Source organism: Callorhinus ursinus, unplaced genomic scaffold, assembly GCF_003265705.2.
Source record: "Callorhinus ursinus isolate GAN/ISIS: 27379988/994484 unplaced genomic scaffold, GSC_fseal_2.0 scaffold7, whole genome shotgun sequence".
In the NCBI taxonomy this organism is placed as follows: Eukaryota; Metazoa; Chordata; class Mammalia; order Carnivora; family Otariidae; genus Callorhinus; species Callorhinus ursinus.
In genome coordinates, this window is record NW_027397069.1 from 63,880,879 (window position 1) to 63,901,992 (window position 21,114).

Consider the following 21,114-nt stretch of genomic DNA (forward strand, 5'->3'; position numbering starts at 1 on the left):
AGGAGTTACAGTGAGTAAGTGGATTCCATATTAGCATGTAACAAGCTAATCTAATTAATGGGCCATATAATGACTATTTACAGGTATTAACATGACTGTTAATACTAAATATTTTTGCATCAGTCATGAAAATACTTCTGAAAGCAATAGGTTTTGACAGGGTGAAAGAAGAGGAAATCACACAGTTCCAGATCTTTGAAACAACTTAGCAAAATGAAAGAATTTTGGTTTGGCTGGCATGATGGGTGTAGGCAATGAGCCCAGGACAAGTCAGACCAGATCGTTTGCCATATGAACTGGGGCTGACGGTTGGGTCCCCAGGGGATGGCACGAGGGCAGTGCATGTGCTCTTGGAGACCCACGGAGGCAAAGTTAACCAAAGACAGTGGGAAGGACTGAGACAAAATAAAGCAAATCTATTACTACCCACAAGTCCAGTAACAGGAGCTGGACTCGAACTGGTCTAGAGCTGGCAAGCTGAATCAGAAGCGAATCCACTCTGAAACTCTTCACGGAGGGTCCTGGTCATGGCTACAAATGTTAGTGGCTTGCATGCATTGGTCATTGGGCGTGTGGTGCGTGCATACTGGGAAGGCTTATTGGCACAAAGTTGGGCACATATTCCACAAACCAGTTGGTGGAAATCCTCAAAGTGAGCTTCAGAACCCACAGGAAGGCTTTGCCATTAACCCACAACTTTTGGATTCAAGTAATTTCAAAAGCAGCGCTCCAAATCAGTTCTGCCTTTTCCCTCCTACCACTTAGATCTCAAACATTTTCTTCCTGCTTGGCAGAACTACCTTGGCTCCCTCTGAACAGGCTGACAAGGAGGCTGGAATGTGTGTGAAAGAGTCGAAGGAGCAGTAGACAGATGAAAGCACCAGGAGCCATTCCTGGCTTCTGTAAAATGCACCTAGCTTTCTTCTGCATATATACACAAGATTCCACTGAGCACTACTCTGGGATCATCTAGCAAAAGACTTGATAGCAAATGTTTTGTTTAGAGGTCAGATTTCAGAGTTTTGACTGTATTCGAAGTGTTTTCATTGGGAAGAATTTCCCTGGGAAAGAGGTAAGACAATATGCAGAATTAGCCGTAAGGATGAACAGAAAGCAGAGAACAAACAGCTTACCCTGCAAACGGAGTTGTTAAACAAAAAGACAGTCAAACTGCTTCTGCACTTTAAGATTGGGGTGGGAGTGGGTGGGTCTCCAGTTCTGAGCCTTGGGTTGCTTCTAAGAGGGTCCATGGTTCTCACTGGTTAATTAAAGGCTCTGGGCTGTGTAGCTTGCTCTCCAGACACCTACACCTCATCCACTACAAGAATTTAGCCATCCCATGCTATGCAGTTGACCTTTGAACAACACAGGGGTTAGGGTTAGGAGCACCTACCCGCGTGCAGTCTACATATAACTTGGCTCCCCGAAAACTTAACTACTAATAGCCTATTTGACCAGAAGCTTTACCAGTAATATAAACAGTTGATTAACACATATTTTGTATGTTGTATGTGTTATATACTGTATTCTTACAATAATACTTAATATTTTCATATTTTTTCACTATTTCTAGGCTATGTGGTTTGTCTGCAAATTTTTTCAAATTGTTCCAAGTCTCCAAAAATGTTTCCAATATATTTATTGAAAAATATCTGCACGGAAGTAGATCCCCACAAATAAATCTGTGGTATCTAAGGGTCCACTATATTTTCATTTAGGCATTCGAGTATCACATGCACTAATTAAACAGGATTAAGACGATTTTCAAAATATCCTATGAAAATCCTTTCCCCTATCCAGTTTCCCCAGCACACTCTCAGTGCCACAGTTTGTGTGATAGTGGAAACAGTTCAAATATCATCAGCTAGGAGATAGAAAGTGTCTCCACACTTGGTTGCTATATGACCTAGGACATCTCTTCACCTCTGGGAGTCTTAATTTCCTTTTCTATAAAATAGGATACCACAGGGGTTTGCTGTGGACATTAATTAAAGATGTGACTGGCACATAGAAGGTGTTCAGCATTGTTAGTCCCTCCCCCCTCTCCCTTCCTTGTTTTTTTTATTATTATTATTAAGATTTATTTATTTATTTGAGAGAAAGAGAGAGAGAGGAAAGGGAGAGGGAGAGAACCCCAAGCAGGCTCCACTCTGAGCACAGAGCCAAATGTGGGACTCGATTCCATGACCCTGAGATCACGACCTGAACTGAAATTGAGTTGGATGCACGCCCCTTCCCCTTCTCTGTTAATTGCTCTCTTTGGGTCCCAATATTCATCTGTTTATCCCATCCCTGAAATAATATGAGTGAGGATAGCTCTTGACCAAAGTAGGAAAGAGGAAAAGAGGTGAAAACTAAAAGCTAGTGCCATCCATTTTCTTCATTTTTAAAGGAATTGGAAAGGAAGGAATCCAGCATCAATCTTGAAAGATACACTTGGGTTTTCAGCCCTTTCTCCCTCTCTCTGATTTCTTTGGTGCTCACTCACTCACCGGTGAAAACGAAGAGTTCTCTCAACTAGATGCATGGAGGACCTTATCAGCCCAGGGAAGATAGATTATCAGCAGTTTCTCGCTTCGACATTTACAACAAACAGAACAGAACTGCCCACCCAGTGGTTATTATGTGATCACTAGGACCAAATAATGAGAAAACATTCATTAAAAAGGCATGGGTTTCATAGCAATACATTAGCATAAAACAAGGCATTAAGGGTGCTAGTAAGAAAGCAGTTACTTATCTGCTTTAAATATGGTATTTTGGACATTTGAAATGGCAAAAACATGGAGAGCAGTTGCATGGATTTATAGCTACTACTTGAAAACTTAGAGACAGAAATGCTGCTGCATAATCCTTCGTAGATCCCCTTATTAAAACGTACACTGACTTTTAGAAAAATTAGGCTCTATTCTAAGTTGTCTTTCTTTTAATCAGGGAATAGAAATTTCCCTTTTTTTCTTAACTTACATTTAACTCTTGTTCTTCGTTGCCATTCTCCTATGAAATACTATGCTTCATATTGTTGCATCTCTTTATGTATATATCAAAGGATACATCTTTACCTATATGTCAAAGGATACATAGTCAATGACATTTTCAGAACAAAACACCTCAGGACTTTCAATGCAGAAGGGAGGCATTGTGATTTTTTTTTTTTTAATACTAAACTGGCCATGATACACTGCAATACTTCTCAGAGAGAATCATTCCATTTATTTTTAAAATGTAGCCAAGTCGCTAATGAACTACCAGGTTGGCATTGGGAATGGCCAATCTTTAAGTGTTATTCACAGCTATAAAACAACGAGATATTATTTCCTGCCTTTTCCTTCCCTTTGCTTGGCTTTTGGAACATAGCCCAAGTTCCTCCTAAGTTCCATGGTCTTCTTTCTCTCTCCATCCTCCTTACATTCTCTCCCAGTGGAAAAGTGGGAAGTGCCAGGTGTCTGGCTTGAACACATGTTTGTGTAACAGCAGGGATGTCCCTAATGTTGGACTATCAGAACAAAAGCACATGCACAAAGTACCTGACACTAGCATCTCCATCAGATGGCAACCAGTGCTGGATCTGAGCTTGGAACGAGCCCTACAGGCATCTAATGTTGAAGTGTAGTGCTAACCCCGTGCTGTTGGTATACCAGAGTCACTAGACCTTAGATCCCTGTCACCTTCCACAAAAGATGCCTTGGAACAGCAAAACTCTGACCAAACCCTAAATAAGAATGGAAAGAGAACAATACAGTCCAGTGAGATCTTTCCTTTTCTACTGTGATGCTACTGAGAACCTAACACTTGGCCCCTCTGGCATAGTTATCAGGACGGGCTCACAACTGCCATGAGAGAGAGTGTGTTCTACTCTAGGCTCTGTTCATTTACGGAGTAGGGTAGTTGTGCGAGATGAGCTCCCAGTCAGAATTGGGCCAGCAAAAGTTCCCGCAGGGAAAGGTGTTAGGGTTGACCACCGCTAGCCACAGTAACGAGAATTGGGGTCCTAGTTTACGTCCCATTAAACTTTTAATTGAGAGTTTTTTTGTCATGAGGACTATAAATCGCAGGCCAAGCTATGTTTCAGTTTAAGTCAACTGAATGTAAGAACAGCTTGGCCATATGTTTCTTTTTCAAAGAACTTTATTCATTTAGCCCCAGGCTCAGAATTCAATAATGTTTTCTATGGACTTTTTCTCTTCACATCAAATAATATTAAAGAGGAAAAATGGGGGGGGGATTCTAATTATTCCCATATGAATACTCGGATAGGGCCAAATTGAATTATTCACAGTTTCCTTAAACACACATTCTGGCTCCTGATCTCCGCACGTGGGCAGAGACCCTCCTGCAAAGCCCTCCTCTGCCTCTGCTTGTCAGAATCCCACCCATTTTTTTTTTTTTTAAAGCCCACTGGAATGTCTTCTCCTTCTGGGGCCTGCTGTGATCACCAGAGTCAAAAATAACATTGCTTCCCCAACACTGTCTTCGTGTCTTTTTTGAGACACCTTTTACCTAAGGTTTGTGAAAGCCTTAAGCTTTTGTATAACTTCAGCTTGACGACAGTACCTTTGCATAAACCCTAATCTTTACAGTAATTCCCAGCACTGTCTTAAATGGGGTAGGTACTTCATAACTCTTTTGTTTCTTGGTGATTAAAAATGGGGGAAGTAGGAAAATTACAGGGGAACACATACTTCACAATATGCTTGCTTATGCCCTTTGCCTCTCCCAGTCATCTCTAAGAGCTCTCGGCTTCCCCACTGCAGGTCAGGAATCTGTAGTGTTTTTACTCCGGGTGTTAAAGCCCTTGAAAGTTTATTTTTCCCTGGAAGAGCTTTATTTGATTCATTTCTTTGTAATGCAGGGTGGTACCATACTCAGCTGTTTATGCTTATTTGAAGTAGTTTTTCATTTAAGACGTTTATCACCTCCGTTTTTTTACCTGGCGGCGGCTGCCTTGGAAAAAGCAAATGTGCTCTCTCTAACTTTTACAGCCGAAAAGTCAATCTGTGGCTAGGGCTTATTTTTCTTCTAGAGCCTTTTCTTTTACCCTTCTCTTTTTAACTCTTTTAGGGAGTGCTGCTTCTTGGCGCTTAGTGCGCTCAGGGGCATGGCAAACGCTTGCATTTGCCTTCAGCACCGTGGGGGGACCTCAGCCGCTGGAACTGCCGGGCTTCGGGCTCAGGGCTGACTGTGTCCGTTCCCTTTCTCCTCGCTTCCTCGGATTGGCTGCCCGAGGTCACGTGAAGGCCGGGGGTTGGAATTCTGAGTTGTGGCTTTTGGCACTCCTTTTTCTTTTTAAAAATCGCCTGCTCTGTGGAGCTCCGCTGGGCTTGGTGCCTTGCTCTTTAACTGAGACTGGAGACAGACGGAAACAGCCACAGGGCAGACTGAGGTGGCCGAGATGTTCAGTCAGGGCCCCAGGACCCCAGCTTCAGGCTGCTACTATCTAAATTCCATGACACCTGAGGGCCAGGAGATGTACTTGCGATTTGATCAGACTGCGAGACGCTCTCCTTACAGGATGAGCCGGATTCTAGCACGCCATCAGCTAGTGACTAAAATTCAACAAGGTGAGTGGCCAGAGTGGCAGACTGTTGCGAATTCTGATTTGTGTCTCTATTTCGTGCTAACCCAGGTTTTTGTTTTTGTTTTTTTACATTGTTGTTTTCACTTTACACTACATTGGATTTCTATGCCACGCTGCATGTAACTTTTAGAAATAACTTCAGGCAGCAGTTTTAAGCAAACAGTGACAGCACTTAGCTGCCACATAACTCAACATGAAGTGCACAGAAAACTTCACGGTAGCTGGGACGGTGTATCATCTATTTCCAAAATTTGTGTGTGCCAACACAATAAACCAGACAGGTTTACTCAGTGTGTATTTTAGGAACTTTTCAGCAGGTTGTTCACACTCTTGTCACATTTAAAACTTGGACATTTGTTTATTTAATTGGGGGGTGGGAGGGGACTGACTTGCACCCTGCCCAGATTCTTTAGAACACTGCCAGTGACAAGGGAAAGTTAGAATTCTGTCCTTAAGGCCATTGGGCTGACAACTAGAATCGCATCCTCTATTTGTATGCTTATGCCAGTAGTTGCCTCTGATTTGTTGATACTGTTTTTCTGGTAAAGGATAAAGGTGTCTGTTAAATTCAAAACAAAGCTTGTGGCCTGTGCTTAGAAGTTACCAGCTTCCTGAGGCAGAAAGAAGAGGATATTGATTACAAGCTGCTAGATGTTCCTTTTTACTCTCTGCAAAAAAAAAAAAAATAATAATAATAAGTAAAAGTAAAGTAGATCAACAGTCTGGACATCACTAAAACTGGTCATTCTCCAACAATAGTTAAAACATGCTCCTTGTCTTAGAGTAGGTCTGTAGAAGCTCGAAAATGAACATTCCCAGGAAGCCCCTCACTGGTGCTCATTTAAAAGACACGCACATAATACCCACATGATCACAATAAGTTTACAAAGTTTATGACCAACCCCTCCTGGACTGAAACAAAAAAAATAACTGAATTATTATATTGGTGATACAAAATTTACCAGCAATTTCTAGAGCCATTATACAAATACAATTTCCACTTCAATACATGAATTTAAGATTATATTGAATTTTAGAAGGGAAGTTGGGGTTTGTAATCGTGAAAATCTTATTGTAATGTTTCCAAAAGGAACAATATGTATTCTCGCGAGTAGCAGTTGATGAGATTGTTTCCTTGGAAATTAGGATTTGTTTGTAAAGGTTCAGGAACTGGTTATGTGTGAAGGATACTGGTCCTACATACCAGTCTGATTTCAGGAAGGATATTATGTCATTCCATAAACTCTGTGTGCAGGTCTTGATTGAATAGAAACAAAAGTAATTATTTCCCTGTGGCTTGATTTAAAAATACATTAGGCTTAGAGTAAAAACCAGCTTCATTTTACCTCTAGAGATCTCTGACAATGGTACTTTATCAGATGCCATCATCACTATGGACATAGGGGCTTAACAAATGTTTGATGATGATTCATAATCTACACTCAGTAAATGTTCTTCAGCATGCATATAAAGTGTATCGTGTTGGAAACAGTGCATATAGAAATAGTCTGAAGTTGCTTCGCGGATCTCCTTAAATATATTTACAATAATTTATTTCATTAAAATTCTTGATGTTCTTTTGGGATGAAAGTTGTATTCCCATTGAGGATTTGAAGTTATGAACACACGCATGATCATTGAACCTATACTCTGAGTTTATGTTTCATTTGCCTAAATGGAAAATGTGAGCATTCTCACCTTTCTGTGTTGAGCAATAGGATGTCTGAAGCCAATGAATGGCTAGGAATTAAGAGTGATAATGAAGATCAGAGGGAGCCATGAAGGAATTCCAACAGTCCAGTGATTGGGAACTCATCATTTGTTGATATCATACAGTTGTATAGTAAACCATTATGAAAGCAGAAGCAAAACGATTTTACTGGGTTTACTGTATTATTAGATCGCTTCACTGTAATGGTAGAGAGTATTGATTGAGGCTTTATAATGTCTCAAGCACTGCTCTGAGAGCCTTATATATATATTTCAATTTATTTTACCCTCAAAAAAAAAAAAAGATCCCAGGAGTACGAACTATTATTATACCCATTTTAAAGGTAAGAAAACAGAGGCACATACAGGTCAAGTAACTTCTCTCAGGTTACATAGTAGGAGCTGGTATTTGAATATAACGCTGAAGCCCATACTTTTCGATACACTAAACTGTTTTTGATTTTTGAGTGTTAAAGTATTGGACCTGTGGTTGATTTTAGAGTCTGTAATATACCAGAGACATTTCAGTCTTTTCTACTCAGAATGCCTCACTGAGCCATTTGACAGAATCAGAATTGGTCACTCACAATGAGATTTCCAGGTTTTATTTCGCTGATGGAAGCAACGTGCTGTGTGTTTTACCTTTCTTGAACAGTTAGTGTCCAAAAGTGCATGATGTCAAGTTATTTTACTAATCATTCAATTAAAGCTTACCAAGTGCATATTAAATTAATAACACCATTATTTTTTGTAGTTCACATATCCGTATCGAAATGACAGCAACATCAGCAAAATTGTTTACCTTACTCTACTGTTGATCTTTCAAGGAAAATTTAGCATAGTATTAATATAATTTGGGGCATTATTACTTATGATCATAATCTCTCCTGGCTGTTGGGAACAGTGCAAACAAGAGTAAGTTGCTCCCCACTGACCTCATTACAGTGAGCTAATCATTGAATGGCATGGACATGATTCAACGGCAGATACATTCAGGGGAAGGGAAAACAAAGAGGAGAAATAAAGGAATCTTTGATGATGCATAGGATCAGAATTAGTTGCTCAAACCCAGGATGAATCTAAACTTGCTCATCTTATGGTATGCTCCAAAATAACATGCATCATTTCTCTAGCCTTCTTTATAGTTCTGGAATTTTGAGTCCCTTTAAAAGAGAACTTTAAGATGGTGTGTTGTTTTGCAAAGTGCAAGTTTATCATAAGTCATACTGCCCATAATCCCTACCCCAAAATCTTGCTGAATCAATGAGGAAATTGTATGGAGAGAGAATGGAAATAATAATGGTCTTTATGTCCCTTACTAGCAGGCACTTGGGAATGGACAAGAGGGAGGATGCTGGGGAGGCGAAAGAAGAGCATGTTAGGCCACAGGAAGGGAGAATTGGGATCTCATGTCACTATTTGATGGCTATGATGTATTGCCTACATGTGCACTGTGCGGAAAGCCTATCGACTCACACACATGCTAGTCGGAAGATCCAAATCTAAGAAAATACATAAATGTGATTATTTGCTTTGTGAAAGAATTCGTCTTGCTATTAAACTATTTTTTAAAATTATTTTAAATGCTTAAAATGGCACGATATGGATCCCATTGCAGTCAAGTTCACCGAACCAGAAAAAAAGGAGACCAGGATGCAGGCTCTTATCTAGACACTCTCGTTCTTTTACCCTGGCAAATTTCGGAACTTCATTGGGCCTTCGCTTCTTGATGAGAAAATAAAATGGTCAGTCTGTGATTTCTCAGGTTTCTTCGTGGTCCTCAAGTCCAGAGTGGTTAAGTTGTGGTTGAGTCAGTAACTCCTTGAACAAGAGTGTGCAAAGCAGGGAAACTTAAACCTAAAATAACAGAAGCTGAAAAGGAAACAGAGCAGTTTTCTAATGTGGAATAAATCAGTGGCTTATAATTTTTCTACAACTGGTCAAGGAAATGATAAAGCGGAAATCACATTTTAGTTCTACAGCTGTCACTAATTAATTGTGTGATCGGGGGCAAGTCACAACTTCTCCAGGCATTCTTTCCTTCTTCCATAAAATGAAGGGTTTGGATTAAATAAACGTGAAGTTCCCATCATCTCTAAAATTCTAGGATTCAGGAGAACAGGTGTTCTTTTAAGGAAGAGAGACAATTCTTATTTACATTTTTCTTATTATGTCATTCATATCTACCTGGACATGTTTCTTTGATACCTGTTTAATGCTCTCGTTATCAATTTAATAGGAACGTTAGGATGTCCAGTCTTGTGGACTATTTAAATGTCCTTATAACCCATAATTGTAAAGCAACTTGTAAAAACCTTTCTTTCTCTGCAGTCCAGGCCTGTGAAATGGAGTTATTGCAGTACCCAGCCTATTGCAATGACTGTAAGGATCAGAGCATGTCCATCCGTGTGTGTGTGTGTCCCCGGCTCTCACAAAAAAAGACCTCTTCTCTTGATGGAAAATACAGAATGTAGAAAATTTTTTGCAACTAGAGGAATGTTGGATTTGCATTTTCATTGACTTTTTATCTGAGACTCTTTTTAAAGATTGCACCTGAGCTGAACTTAACTAGAGTGGAATAAACTGCCTTCCTTATGTTCCCAGGGAATGGAACTGGGCCATTAGTGATGTTCTGGCTTTCTCATTACTCCATCAGGTCAAGTGGCATCTTGGGAATTTGCCCGACCTAAGCGGTGGCCTTGCTTATCCTGGTGGGTAAGCCCCTCACCAACTGGAGAGTGTCTGCGGAAATTAAACAGTCATTTATTCTTTGGGAATTGCCCTTTCTCTGTGTTTAGTACTTTCTTCCCTAGCTACTTTCAGAAACGGAGGGTGGATACACTGGCAGAAAGACAGATAGAACACAAAAACAGGGTGAGAATGCATCAGTCATGTATTGCTCAAGTTCTTTCTTAAAAAAAGTGGCAACTGTCGGAAATTCACATTTCGTGAATCAGAGCCTCTCTCTGTTCCCTACTGGTGACTGATGGGCCTGTCCACAAAGGATACTGTGTAACCGAAAGTTACAGGAAAATCTGTTCAGTAAATTAAGTCAATGAACTGTGAGTAACATTTTTGAAGTTATCACATATGAAAATATTAAAAATGTGAGCAGTTCAGAAATAAGTACTGGAGGGAAATTAGCAAAGAGCGACATGCTTGTACACACGTAAAAGTTGAGAGTTTTACTTTAACCAAATTGAGACATCCAAAGCTTCACGTCACAGCTTTTATTAGCTCTAATTTTATAAACACACATCCCAGATGCAGGCAGTTGCCAAATTTGGATTTTGTGATATTACTTTAAGTGAATAGAGATTCATTTTTTTTTTCCTCCTCTTTGCCCCAGAGTCAGTGCTTTAATTCTATGTAAATTCTGGGCCCTGGTCCACTCTTATAATGCAAGCTTCCTCATTTTCTTAGCCACCTAATCATGGGCAGTGCTTCTGAATTTTCTAAGTCTAAGCAACACCAGTTGATGACCCAGGCAAATTAGACAGAGAGAAAATGATAAGTGGGTTCTGGTAAACCTCTATAAAAAGGTCAATAAATCAATTGGGATTTAATGGAGGCAGGTCATTCATGAGAATGTGCCTCATCTCTACATTTCATGAGGTATGAGAACCCACTGGCAAGTCTAAGGAAGAAGATACAAGAAGATAGGAGACCATGAATTGTATAGATGGTATTTGAATGAAGGATCATGAGAAGATCATTTTCTGTCTCCTCAGGGGCAGTCTGAATATGATTTTGGTGTGGGTAAAGACAACATATTTTCATTTACATTCTAATGCATTATCTAAAGGATTTGAAGTAGTGGATAAAAGACTATTCAATTCAGTTAAGGTTATAAAAAGATAAATCGGATAAAGAAAAATATAGGTTAATTAATATGATAAAGCTAGGGAGAGATATTACATAAAAATATGAAACATAAGACACTGAATAATTACTAAAAGTGATCTATAAATTATAGCCTGAGCTTCCCAGATTTAAGCAAAGAGGTGAACATGATCAGGGGAAGATTTGTCACGTCCATGGTAAAAGCATACCACACAGCTTTTCCTGGTACCTGATGTTTGGGAGAATTTTCCCCCAAGAACTTGAATAGGAGAGCAGTTTCTCATACAAATCTCATAAAGGAAACTCTACAAGATGTAGTAGATGAATTAAACATTCCTACAGTGAATTCAATTGCAAGTTTCCTGTAGCATCCCACTGTACCGGGGTCATAACAACAAATTATAATTCAATAAAAATATTTGGGCATGGGGTGAGTGGCTCAGAACAAGGAGGTTCAGGTATGCACTCTGATTCTCCGGCTTAATCTCTAAATAGTATGGAGACTATCTAGAGATAGCTTCTCAGTTGGCTTCACAGAAGACTAGTCCTGTTAGATATTCAGGGGAAAAATGTTTCTGTGGTTAAGTAAGGAAATGCTATATCCTCTTTCCCTTTTTGGAAATTCACACTTACGAAAGGCTCAGAGAAATCCTGCAGAAAGTAATTTAACTTTGTTTAAACTGGTATATTTCATCATGAAACCATTTTTCACCGGACAGCAGGAAGTGACATCTTATAAAACCACTTTCCCTGGGGAACATGTTTTGGAAAAACTGATTTAGGAGGGTTCCGGGCCTGGAAGATCATTCTCTTTGACTATATTCTTGCATGGATTGGGCAATAGGTAGTATGAGGTTATATTTTGGAGAGTAAATTGCAGATACTTTTTGTTTCCAAATAAGGCTAGCTCCATATACTCTAAAAATCAACTGGGTAAAGACAGGATGGACATCTCTTTATAAAAATTAACAACCAAAAGAAGATTCTAACCTGAGTAGGTAGCTCCTGCGCTTTTGCCGGGCAGAAAACCGAAGGTCTAGGTATATGGGCCGAGTAAATAATTCTAACAGGAATGCAACCAGTCTTCAAATAACTCTACAAGATAGGTTCTGGTGGGCCAGAAGAAAGAAATTAGTGCTTTTTGGCTCTGGATTTGTCTAACCCATGATAAGGCTGAAGCCCTTGGGCAAATTCCAAAGGGGTCTGCTATTATCGCAGCTAATTCAGGATATTCCATTACTTCTGGGAAGTGGAGTCCCTGCGCCACAGGAAAGAAACAGGAAACTCTTCAGCAGTGTCAGATTCTCCTTGGCTATCAGTGATGTGGGATGTGGACTCTCTGAGGCTCAGGCATTGATGAGTGTGTCTCAAAGCCATTTCTGACTTCCTGTTCCAAACGTATCTTTGGTTACTGCAAAGTCTCTGTCAGTATGACAGAATAAAGTGAATTAATAGGTAATAGGTCATTTTAATTAGTCAAGTTTGTTTGATTTCGTTGAATAAGGCGCTTACAAGTTTCTCAGGAAGCCTGCAAATATATTCTTAAGGTATTTTTCCTTGTGCTGGCAAAGAGATAGCACATTAGCATTTGCATTATGAATGATACTTTTGGAGAGAATCCACAAAATGTAAAGAAGTTACAACAGAATGCATGGGGAATTGGCCTTGCTGTCTAGCCCGCACCCCCATGTTGTAAAGCCACCCAGGACCATAGCAATCACTATAGAACAGGGCCATCTAGGGTAGGACAGGCACACAGATTACCATGACAATTTGTACACTGTTGTTTGAAAAGACCTGAATTCTCTCTTTCTCTCTTTTAAATTTAGAATCTAAAGGAATTTAAGTGGACCAGTTGCAAAATAACTGAAAATTACAGAACATGCTAATGCTGTTAAAAAAAAAAGAAGGAAATCAAAAAAGTACATCCAAAATATCTGGCTAGATTCTCAAATGATTTCCCTCACAAGGTGTAGGAATCCTGACAATTTTGAAAGTCTGACAGAGGCAGAGCTGACTAAAATACCAATGATTTGCATTGCCTTGCCTCTCTAACACTCTGATAAAATACAAGGGCCAACAGTGTAGAGGAAAAGAGTAGAGATTGTAATGAAACTGGGCAAGTAACTAATTTACCTGTCAGTATTTTGAGCTAAAGAGGGCTTTTTTTTTTTTTAAAGATTTTTATTTGACAGAGAGAGAGACAGCGAGAGAGGGAACACAAGCAGGGGGAGTGGGAGAAGGGGGAAGCAGGTTTCCTGCGGAGTGGGGAGCCCGATGCGGGGCTTGATTCCAGGACCCTGGGATCATGACCTGAGCCAAAGGCAGATGCTTAACAACTGAGCCACCCAGGCACCCCTAAAGAGGGCTTTCTCTTCTGCATTCCAAGTCTCCTCTTCCTACCTAATTTTAAAAATCATACATATGGATGGCAAGAACCTTGGATTAGTACTCAGCCTCTATAAGTGAACAGTAGCAATTCACATACCCTTTTATTCTCCAAATGACATACTGGGAAAAAGTACGGTAGTCATAAAATCATATTTTTCTCTGAGAGTTTTACCACCCCAATATTATTTATAATGTTTAAAGTTACTAAAAGAAGTAAGAGAGACTCACAATTCACATGATAATGGTATTCCAACCATTCCCCCCCAAATAAGACTAGAGTTCTTAATAGAGGAATTTAAATCTCTCCCAGATGCTTTGAAGGACACAAGACATGTCCTCCTAAATGAATTTCCCGAAATAGGGAATGAAATCCATTGCAAAGCCTTACTGTTTGGACCTTTGTAAAGGCATGTATTTGCTGTATATAGCAAATTCTGAGCAGATCACCTTCACTACAACTATTGATGTCTTTTGAGTAGGAAGATCTGCTAACACCCCTTCCCGGTACATCCTCTCCCTCACCATTAGTACTCCATTCCACCTGCTGTTACTATCTCAGAGTTGTTGGAAAAATTAAATGCAATAATATAATTAAAAACAGAGTACAGTGCCTGGTACATACTAAGTGCTCATTATAAGAAAAAAAATATGTATACTAAACAAACACCCACGTACATATGGCCTTTCAAGGAACTGTATCATCAAATGAAGAATAAATTATACACTTTATACCAAGTTTACTAAGGCAGGCATACATACTGCCACATTTTTGTGTCCGCAAAAAGCCTCAAAGGTAAAACAAACATTGTACCCCCAAAAAGTAAAACAGAGGAGTTTTTTTGTTTGTTTTGGTTTTTTGGTGTTTTTTTTTTTCCTTTTATCTTAAGCTGTATTGAAATCTATCGCCTTTCCCAAATGTAGTTTCCTTTACTTCATTTACTTAGTAACATCAGTTTACTAAGTAATGAATATACTGCATTTACTTTCAGTTGCCCTGTGCTATCCTGAAGTGATGGGTTTAGGCCAAGTTTCAACTCCTATAGATAAACAGCAAAGCCCATTGATCCCCACCTACTGGCAAATTAAAAGAGACCGTTCTGGACAGGAAGTGTTCCTGGCTCCTGGAACCACTCGGTAGGAAATTCTAAAGCTGAGAGCCAGCAACAGAGCTGGAGGCAGGGGGCTGTGCTCTCATCAGGGATAGACCGGAGTGAAAAAGGCCAGGGGAGGTGACCAGTTGGGTCTGAGAGCAATGCCTGAGACAAGCATCACCAACCAGTAGTCAAGTTAGATCTCTGTGCCTGATGGGTGAATCTGTGATGCCTGAATCCCCCTCCCAAACTGTGATTTTCTAAACTGATAAGTCAACTTTGAGATTGTTGTTAATTTTGTAGAAATTTTCCCATATTAAACGGTCTTCATGTGGAAGAGTTAAAAGAGATGCTGTACCATGTAGATAAACTTTCTAAAACCCAGTTAGCAATGTAAAAACTCAGCATCCTTTCTCAAAATAATTCAAACAAATTATTTAAGAAACTTCCATTGCCCCTTTCCTCCAGGATTTCGTTCCTTTTGATTGAGGAATAATCTTCATCGTTGAATTCCTCAGCTAGTAAAGACTGCATTTGAACATTGATCATTAACATTTGCTGCAATTTGTTCTTACAGGGTTGAATGGATTAAATAAACATGGATTCTTTTTGCTTTATTTATGTATGGAATATATATAGTCTTAGGAAACTCCATGTAGGAGGCCCCTCCACAAAGATAGAAATATCAGTTAGTACATGCTTTATACATCATAACTTAAATGTTAATATTAAACTTCATAAAAGATTCGTTTGGTAGGATAAAATTATTTGATGTTTGTGTTTGACATCCTGGAAACCCTGAAAAATTATTCTAATAGTAACTCCTTAGCTAGTATGGTGCAGGATGGTTTGTGGAGCAGTTCCAGAGGGTTCTCTTTTTGAACCCTCGTGTAAAATGGTATTATGATCTTAGATTAGCAAGCTTTGCCACCTAGGAACCTTCAGAGACCTGACGAATGTATATGCAAGTTTCCCTACTTTGAGATGTTTCCAGTCTCGTTTTCCTGAGTCCTTCCTTTGGACACAGGTTTTCACTTGGGGTTGTTGTATGGAACAGCACATTTACCTGAGTGGCTTGAGAAGCAGAGACTCAACTTGATGGAATAAGGAAACTTGGCAGTGAGCAATGGGTTTGTTAAACATTAACGAGTGGGTAGAAAGAGATGGTTTCAGAGGCCAGGTTTTCCCTTTCCCTCCTCTATTGAGAGTACAATTACTTCCTCACCTCCAGCTTACAATTCAGTTTCTAATGAAGGCTTTCCGTTCCTGGTTCACGTGACCTGTCTCCTGTCAACTTTGTCTCCTCCTCCCACCTATGGTTACTCTAGCAGGGCTGACCCTGGACACTGGCAGCTTGTGTTCTGTGAAGCTGACTTCTTTGTTCCAGAGTGCAGGAATGACGTGGAGGCTCTTTTCAGCTCATTAACTGTCAGTCATGCCTCCTGCGGGCTGCGGGAGGCCATGCAGCTGTGCCTGGGGGTCTGGGAGCCTTGCCCCTGGGCCCAGGGAGAACATTTCCACTGACTCACCCAAGTGAAAAGAAAAGTGAGAGTCCGGATTCGTCACAAGAGAGGCAGGTTGTCAACATAGTTTACCAGCATTTCTATGCGTTTACATAAAAGATTTAGGTCTGGGGATGGTGATTGGACTTTTTATAAATTTTACAACACGTATTTTAAGTTTTGAAACATTTACAACATTTTATTTTATTTCATTATTTTTATTTTTTAGAAGATTTTATTTATTTATTAGAGAGAGAGAGAGCACAAGCAGGAGGAAGGGCTGAGGGAGAGGGAGAAGCAGGCTCCCCACTGAGCAGGGACCCTGAGATCATGACCTGAGCCGAAGGCCGAAGCTTAACCCACTGAGCCACCCAGACGCCCCCATTTACAACATTTAAAAAAATAGCAACACTATTACCTATAGCTACTCCTATTGAGGGCTCGCTATGATGTACCAGGGACTGTTTTCAACACTACATATATTGGTGTTTGATTTCATTTTTATGAAGACCCGAGACTTAAGTTTACTCCTCTGGAAAATAAATATGGCAAGGCCTAATGCTTAAGGTTTTACTATGTTCATCTTCCAGATGAGTAAACAGAGGCTTACAGAGTTAAATAACCTTCCCAAAGTCTCCCAGCAAGTAGGTGGCAGAGGTGGGCTTTGAACTCAAGTCTTTATGACCGAGGAGCCCACATTATTCACCACTGTGCAACCCCATCACCCTCATAATTACAGGTAGTCATGGTCTACTTGGAACCAAAGAAGGTTGTTCATTTTGGTTTTTTACATCATTTTAGGCCTGGTTGGTCCTCTCTTCCTCACGCGCCCTTCAAGTTGTTGAGGATTTCACGGTGCCTCGAAGACCAGCAACTCCGAGCGACCGTCCTATATATGAACGACCCTCCCACTGCCGTCTTGAGGGCAGGCTGTTCTGTATCAAGAATGCTCTGTCCAAAGTAAATGTCAAGGCAGCAGCATTCCAGCCTTTGGCAAGGAATCTAGCTTGGTTAGGTAGGAACAAGCATAACAGAGGGAAAGGACAGATTCCTCCACCCCCAGGGAAAAGTCATTTTCCCTACTCCCAAGCCTGCAAAATGCTGCCCTTCTTCCTAGAAAGTGCTGGAGGCGGAATGTTCATCCTCCTACAAATTTCCTCAGGGCTCTTAGGGCCCACTTAGCTCAGTGGCCCCTGTAACCTTCACAGGGGGGCTTTGCAGACAAGAAGCAAGGTTCAAAGCTGTCTTGTTCTCTGGACCCTAAATCTCAAACTCAGCAGTTATATATGGAAGGAGAGCGAGTGTTAAACCAGGGTCTCTATTTCCGGAGAGAAGTCCTGTATGGACATTTTTTTTTTCCAGATTTTGCAATTTGACCTCAGTCCCAGCCGAGGCCCGTAGAGCAGAATAGTTGCAGATGTGCTCTGCACTTGTAGCTAGAGAACAGTAGGCAGTCAGAAGAAAATATCGATGTTCTGCCAACTTCTGCTGTTTGTGAGATTTTGCCAGAAGCAAAACAGGATCAAAAATAATAAACAGACCTCCTCCCTTGCTGCATGACTGCTATTTACATAAAGAGATTGATGAACTGACAGTGCTATGTGAATGCTTGGGGAAGGGAATTTTTTAAGGAGAAAAAGTTAATTTTTTGGTGCTTGGTTGCATATGGTTTGAGGTTTTCTCAGATCACTGGGTTTCCAAAGAGACAACCCATGGCACAGATGGTGCTGTTTCTCCAGTGTAAGTGGGCTAACCCATGGAGATAAAACAACCTGACACATGAATTTCATGCAGCTATAAAACCTCTGCAGGGAAAATGAATCTTGAAGACTCAGGAACAGTGTGAGTCTCAAGTGGACTAGTGATGTTTCCAATAGAAAGAGAAACTTGACCTATACAGTAACCTCAGGGAACCAGAAGGCAGGAGGCCTCGGTGCTGGGATGCCTCTGTCCTAATCTGGTCACCGTGAATGATTTTATTTAACTTCCTGGTGCCTCAGTGTAAGACACTGAAGCATCTATCAAATGGGAATCATATTAGCTCCTACTTTGAGTAATATTCTTGAGGAGAAAAAGAATCGATGTAAAATCAATTCAAATGGAAGGATGCTCAATTCTGGGGTGGCTAAGCAATGTTGGGGTGCACCTGATAGGGGTCACTGGACTGGTCCGAACACAGGAGCCACACAAAGCAAGACCTAGCTCTTTATTCTCAGTTGGACACAAAGTATCACCGTGCTTGCTTCCTCTTCCTTGAATAATAATTCATGCCACTCCTCAAGGATATGGGAATAATGAACCACTCTGTGGTTTTGTCTTATTTTTAATTGGTTCTCAAAGGGACAAAGTCTACTAGCTCTTAGTTTCATTTTATATTTTCTTTTTATGTATTTGATGGGCTAGGAGTGAATCCATATAATTAATTAGGGTCATTTCAAACTCTAGTTTTCCTTCGTATTTTGCTTTCCTTCTGAGATGTCAAGAATTTTGCTTTGCATTTTTACTTAGATAATAAATATTGTTTCACCCTTAGTGAGTAATTTCCCATAATCATGATCAGAATAAAAGCTTTTAAAGTGAAAGGATATTGTGCTATAGACTCAGGGACTTTGACAAGTTAGAGTGTCATAAATCCTATGCTTTCAAAGTTATGAATTTCCAGTATAAATTGGGCTTCCTGCTTAAGACTAACATTTCACGTGGCTAGTTAGCCCTTTAGGCAGGATACCTTGCTGTGGCTGGCTAGCTGGAGGCCTGCAGGAGCTTGCTGTGGTCACAGCAGATTGTCTGAGTCTGAGGGGGCGGAGAGGAGCCTGATGATGTGATGCCCAAATGATCTGATGAAGAAAAGATGAGCCCAGTGCTTTCCTGCTGCCTTGCCCGGCACAGCCTGGTCTGGAATGGCTTAGGAAAGTAAGGTGAAAAGTGAAAGGAACACACACTTTATAAACATATCCCTTTAAAATGTTTGGGTTTTGTTTGATAACTTTGATATCAGTTTTATGTTTTGTTTTAAATGTTTGAGCTTGCTGATGATGGTGGATTCCAGGAAAAAGGGCAGTTGCTAAGCTAAGACTTGTGTGAAAATCTTTGAAAATTGTTAAGCCCTCTGTATCGTTGAGTAGTATTTGGAAAGGCTGTGTGTCTTAAATGGAGTGGAATTTGTAGGGGGGGAACATAAATGAAGAGAAGCAAGGAGCTTGTTTGATGGAGAAGTGTCCAAGCACATGGATGGCTTGCCAAAATCTCTTACTTCAACAAAAACAGAACCCTAAGGCTCTGTTGACTTCTTTCTTTCACATGAGGGTGAGACCAGCTTCTCTCTGCCCCCACACAGATACGTGATGCTCCGAGTTTCCCTGCAGCCTTCAGCTTAGCAGAACACATTTCTTGTTTATGGCTGGCTGTGTTCAATGATCAGTCATTTAAATAAATTACCATGTTCTGTGATTGATGTTAATAGTTTGACATGGGAGTTATGAAGCCTTCAGATCCTTGATTTATCAGAGAAAGAATCTTTCAGACATATTTTTCTTTAGCTCTGGGAGGCTGTGCTTTTTCTGAAACTTGTAGATGCAATGTGCATTATATTTTGTAGATGCAATGTGCATTGTAGTTTGTAGATGCAATGTGCATTGCACAAAGGCAAGAGTTTCATTGTTTTCTGGACCTGGGTTCAATTCCTGGTTCAAGCATGGATTAGCTCTGTGATCTTGAACAGATTCCAATGGCTTCTGTAAGCCTGTTTCCTCAAATAAAGTGGGAAAAATAATAATAACATCTACTGCCTGCCGTTGTCGTGAAGTGTTGTTGCACGTGCAGAGTGCTTTAGCATGGAGCCAGACACTTACTCAGGGCTCAGTGTGCCTTAATCTAAAAAGGACACTACAGATCAGCAACATGGCCCAATGCTAATGGATTAACTGCTTGTGGGGAAGATTAAAAACACCCAGGTTTGGAGAATCACATAAAGTGGAAGTTAAGGAAGGGCCATAGAATCTCCTTGGCTTCTTTTCAAAGACTGCCTTTAAAATCTTCTGTTTTTACTAAGTTTTGCTAAACTCAAAACACTGAATCTCTGCTTCATTGCACCCCACTCACTGGCTTACAGAAAATGAAGTACATTCATTCTTTCCATTTTGCATGGAGAAACATAGTCATTCCCTCACTCACGAAATCACTTCTGGAGTGCCTTTTCTGTGCTGGGTGCTGTTTGGTCCTTGGGCTATAACAATACACCAAAACACGATCCATGCCACAATTTAATGGGTGTGCTTTTAAGCAGGTGTCACAGAGGTTTGTAGGTCCGGAGATGGGCATCCGCGCAGGGAGAGTAGAGGCAGGTTGGAAGGAGTCTGGCTCTAGCTGCCACTGTTGGTTTATTGTTGTTCTGGGGTTTTGTTGTTCCCTTGCTTCAGTTCTATTCCTGTAGTAGAAAGCATCCATGCGTGCTGTTACTGGAGGTGATTCTTACCTAACTGTCTGGGGAATCCTGGGTTTCATACTTCCTCAGTTTTTGCCCCGTCCGTTTGCCGCGGGTCTTCCTTAGAATCTGAATAACTGCTCCAGCCATGCAGGAACGTGAACTCTCTCCCTCTGGTGAAAAGTACATTGCTGCTCTCCTGTGTCTTCCAAAGTAAGGGCCCATCCTCTACAGAGAGCTTACCTCTGTGCTAACACTGCTAGACAGGCTATATTTTGGAAACAAACACGTGATTTTTTTTTTTTTTTTTGCGTCTGCTATGCCAGTGGAGAACCTAACCTAGTGGATATTTCAACAAATATTTATTCAAAGTCGATTATGTGCAAGATCCTTGCTGATTATATATGTGAAAAATTATATAAAACATGATCACTGCCCTCGGGGAGATTACAATTAAGTGAGATAAGACAGAAATAGTCATTAATGGCAATTCAAGGGAGTACATGGTTCACTGACTAACAGGCTGTCAAAATGTAGGTGCTCAGAAGAGGACGTTGTCATCTGGGCAATCAGGTA

At 40.5% G+C, this 21,114-nt stretch overlaps 1 protein-coding gene across 9 annotated transcripts in view; it reads left to right on the forward strand.

Annotated features, from left to right (window-relative positions):
• STARD13 (StAR related lipid transfer domain containing 13) overlaps positions 1-21,114 on the forward strand; it is a 531,510-nt gene that overhangs the window by 350,945 nt on the left and 159,451 nt on the right. For 3 of the 9 annotated variants that reach the window (XM_073894699.1, XM_073894707.1, XM_073894708.1), the window contains exon 1: positions 5,302-5,561. The exons of the other annotated variants lie outside the window; for them this stretch is intronic. In XM_073894699.1, the coding sequence (XP_073750800.1) occupies positions 5,393-5,561 (169 nt within the window). In that variant the 5' untranslated portion in view covers positions 5,302-5,392. Of the gene's footprint in view, positions 1-5,301; positions 5,562-21,114 lie in introns of those variants that run through there. 9 annotated transcript variants of the gene reach the window in all.